Source organism: Nicotiana tomentosiformis, chromosome 4 (genome assembly GCF_000390325.3).
Source record: "Nicotiana tomentosiformis chromosome 4, ASM39032v3, whole genome shotgun sequence".
Classification (NCBI taxonomy): Eukaryota; Viridiplantae; Streptophyta; class Magnoliopsida; order Solanales; family Solanaceae; genus Nicotiana; species Nicotiana tomentosiformis.
Window position 1 is genome coordinate 10,220,559 of NC_090815.1, and position 4,147 is coordinate 10,224,705.

The window sequence follows — 4,147 nt, forward strand, 5'->3', positions numbered from 1 at the left end:
CAAGTAATCGAAAAAATTAATACCTTGGATATTATTCACACACTTGCCCTTTTGGGAAAATTGTCATCCTTTTCTATCTAACCACTTTAAGCTTTATATATATAGTTCACTCCAATTCAAGTTACCATAGCAAATCAAGAAACTCAATACACAAAGCCTTTTATTTTCTAGCTAGTTGCCTACACACATATTTATTTCTTCCCATAAATCATTCACCAAATATTTAAACATTATGGATATGGTGATGAAGTTGGGAGCACAAAGTCCTGTTGTGATTTTTAACAGAAGTACTTGTTGCATGTCTCACACTATCAAAATGTTAATCCATAATTTTAGTGCAAATCCTATAGTTTATGAGCTTGATAGACTTCAGAATGGGAAGGAATTGGAGAGGGCATTGGTTGAATTAGGGTGTCAACCACGTGTGCCACCTGCGTTTATTGGAAATGAATTGGTTGGTGGTTCTAATGAAATCATGAGTCTCAACATTAGAGGCAAACTCAAGCAATTGCTCATTAGGGCTAATGCAATTTGGGTATAGAAATAATTCATCCAATACAAATTTTTCATCAAAAGAAAACTTAAACATTATGGATATGGTGATGATGTTGAGAGCACAAAGTCCTGTTGTGATTTTTAGCAGAAGTACTTGTTGCATGTCTCACACTATCGAAACGTTAATCCGTAATTTTGGTGCAAATCCTACAGTTTATGAGCGTGATAGACTTAAGAATGGGAAGGAATTGGAGAGGGCATTGGTTGAATTAGGGTGTCAACCAAGTGTGCCTGCTGTGTTTATTGGAAATGAATTGGTTGGTGGTTCTAATGAAATCATGAGTCTCAACATTAAACTCAAGCAATTGCTCATTAGGGCTAATGCAATTTGGGTATGGAAATAATTCTTTTGCTTGCTGAAAAGTATAGGTCTTTATTTCATTTTTGAGCAGTGATATATCTAGCTATTGAGTATTTGTTTTTTTTTGCTTTTTTAATAATATGCAGACGGTTTTTCTTTCCTTATCTCCAATTTTGTTGTTTATGTAATAATAAAGGTGTCTTTTGGCCATAATGATCACTTTCTACATTACTAGTTCATATCAATATACTAAAGTTCTTGCAAAATTTCGTATGTGTTCATGGAAGTAATAATATATGAATATCATAAAGAAAGAGCTTGTGAATATTCATTTATTTTTGCTTGGTTGGACTGACTAGATTTATGACTTTAAACTTCTTTAGGTGATGAGATCATCAAGAAGATTAATTAATTATAAAAGCTATCAATTTTCTAAAGATAGTGGAATCTCTATTTGGAGTAATATCCAAACATCTGTACATGCCAAGATGGATTCAATTACGTTTTGTTTTAATTACTATCAAATTAAAAGCTTGCACTGTTATGTTAATAACCTATAATGCTGGTGGTTTAACTCGAGAGGAGTTCGTTGAGGTCTCAGGAAAATCCCACATGGGAATGAGAGGGGGAAATTAGAGGCTATAAAAAGGTGAGTTCAGGATTCATTTATCGAGACAAATTTTGACAGTTAGGCCCGATCGTGACTTATACTACTTGTAGAAAAATGTTGAAAATTTAAAGTGGACGTCGAATTAAAGATATCACAAGGATCTTTGTTTATCTTTAAAATTGGATAACAATTAAACTTCTAATGTGATTCTAAGGACACATGATTTTATTTAATTTCAATTGATAAATATGAAGATTAATAACAGAAATAAACTATAAAATAAAGCAAACCAGTGTTAGAATGGAACTCAGCCCTCTGATTTGGATACCCTCGAACTGGTTGATGTAAGAACAATCAAAATATAACAAACTGATGAATAATAGTATAAACGAGAAAAAGAATTATATAGCTTTGATATCTGTGAACAATATGTCCTTACAAATGGTTAATATTCCCCCTTATATAGTAGATGAATTCTACTTATGGTATAACCTAATTACAGAAGAAAATCTCATGATTAGCTAATTAATTATTCCTAATTTGATCCGTTTCGAGATTTCCGCCATGATCTTCGGTCAGTCACGGATATTTTGCCTTTCCGTTATTATGTTATCTTCAATCTTGCTCGATGCCTGTCTTATTCGGTTTCGATCGCTGCTGGCTTCGATCTCGGCAGGTACCTCGAATCCCGAACTTGGTACTTTGTCCTCGTATTTTGGTCTGATCCACTACGGGGCCGACCTTCGATGTAGCTCCCTGGTCCCGTCCAGATAGAAAAATTAGGTGGGCTCGATTTTAATCGTATACAGATAGTCCCCTAATTTTTTGGAGTGTAATGACAAGAAACAAATTGAGCCTTTGATTTTTACCTCGACCTGCCATGACGTCACCGTCGTGATGTAAGCGACGAGAGTGACCAAAACGTCCAGTCGGTACAGTTTTCCAAGTCGTTAATGAGTGTCAGTTGGTGGTCGGCACTAGTGCCTTTGAACCGTCGTCGTGAATCCAATAAATAGACCCCTTCCTCATTGATTTAAACTTTACTTTGACTTCCTTCTAATCTCCAAAGCTTTTACATCTCTTAAGTTCTTCCCTTTTACAAATCTTACGGTTTTGCTGTTAATCCTTTCTCAAACACCAAGTCCTATAATATTCCTCTCCTTTAAACTTACACAAAAATGGCAAGAACATCGAAAACGGTACCACAAAAAGAAGCGGCTTCATCTTCTCAACCAGACGGCGGAAAAATGCTGGTGGAACCCCGTCTTGAGGAATGCATTCCTGGGGGTGCACGCTAAACTCCGATTTCAAAATCGATAAAGCCTCGTTGATTCCTGGTCGATGTGAGCCAGTGTCGAGGTATATATACTCGATAACTGAGGGATACCTTAAGCAGGTAAAGAAAGTCTGCAACTGGGAGGGAAAATAGGCGGTGATCCCGGCCCCCGAAGAAGACAACACCACCCATGTGGAAGGGTTTCTAAGTGTTTACACTTACCCTTTCACACTGGGCCACCTCGATCCCGTCATCGTTGATTTTTATTGTCAATATTAGTTAACCCTAGGCCAAATCTATCCTTCCTTTTGGCGAATTATTATTCTGCTCCGATTCTCCGTGAGCAAAATTGAGGGGCTCCCTTTCACCCTCTATCACCTTATCAGATTGTATAGCCCCCACCTCTATCGAGGCGGGTTAATAAAACTCCAACGTCGGGCTACCAAAGTGCTATTCTCGAGCATAGACGAGGACAAGGATCGAGGCTGGATGGGCCGGTTCATTCAAGTAAGGACTTCCGACCTAATTCCAACTGAGAATATGCCATTTCCTGAGAAATGGAACATGAATCGTAAGTACCGTCTCACTGTTAGCTTCCATGTACTATCTGTTCCTTTGTCTTTTCTCATTGATGTATTTTTCCATGATGTAGCGGTCTCTTGGATGCCCCATGCAATTCCCAACCTCGAGAGATGGGTTCGGAACCTGGCCTCGACCTTTACATACGCCGAGCGCTCATGGCGCAATTTATCAAAGGGCCGATGGGAGGTCAAGACTCATTGTCATCCCACTTTTTGTGTATTTGATGATTCGATTAAGATGCCCTTCTTCTACTTATTCAATTTTCTCGTGTACATGCCTGGGTAAGGATGCAGTCATGAGGCCCCTATCTGGTGAGGAGGAGACTTCGATCCTGGCACCGAAATCGGCTAAGGACAAAAAGAGGAAAAAGACCTCAACCTCCGAGGATCCAGAACCTAAGAAGAAGGCGGCTCGTAAGCCGAAGAAGAACATCATCCTTCTGACCGAAGACTTTGTTCGGTGTCTAAGGGAGGAAGACGAAGAAGACGACTCTAGGCTGGTGGCCCGAGTAGGAATGATCACCGAGGTGCCAAAGGCCACTGAATTGGTGAAGGCTGCAGAGACTCCATCTCGAGATGAGGGGGTCTCGAGAAGAGACTTCGGTGAAGTCCCCGAGTCATTGAGGATTAAAAATGCCTCCTACCATAATGAGCCAACGGTGGGTACGGCTGTAGGGGCTGGTCTCGAGGCCACCCGAGATGGAGAGAAAATTGGAGGCTCTCCGCTGCTCCCCTCGTTTTCTGAGGAGATGATTCAAGAGGCTCGGGCCTTTAAGACCCCCTCCATCGAAGGAGCCCATGGAAGGGAGGACCCCTTCCGTGAT

General features: G+C 40.0%; 1 protein-coding gene across 1 annotated transcript; it reads left to right on the top strand.

The window, feature by feature from the left end:
- The first annotated feature begins 543 nt into the window (after positions 1-543).
- Positions 544-1,118, top strand: LOC104115508 (monothiol glutaredoxin-S1-like). Its single transcript, XM_070199552.1, has one exon. It carries the CDS (start codon positions 591-593, stop codon positions 897-899), a length of 309 nt encoding a protein of 102 aa, XP_070055653.1. The 5' UTR covers positions 544-590; the 3' UTR covers positions 900-1,118.
- Positions 1,119-4,147: the final 3,029 nt, after the last annotated feature.

Excerpts from the sequence above, each read along its gene's own strand:
- LOC104115508 (XM_070199552.1), top strand. The coding sequence starts at position 591 with ATGGATATGGTGATGATGTTGAGAGCACAAAGTCCTGTTGTGATTTTT.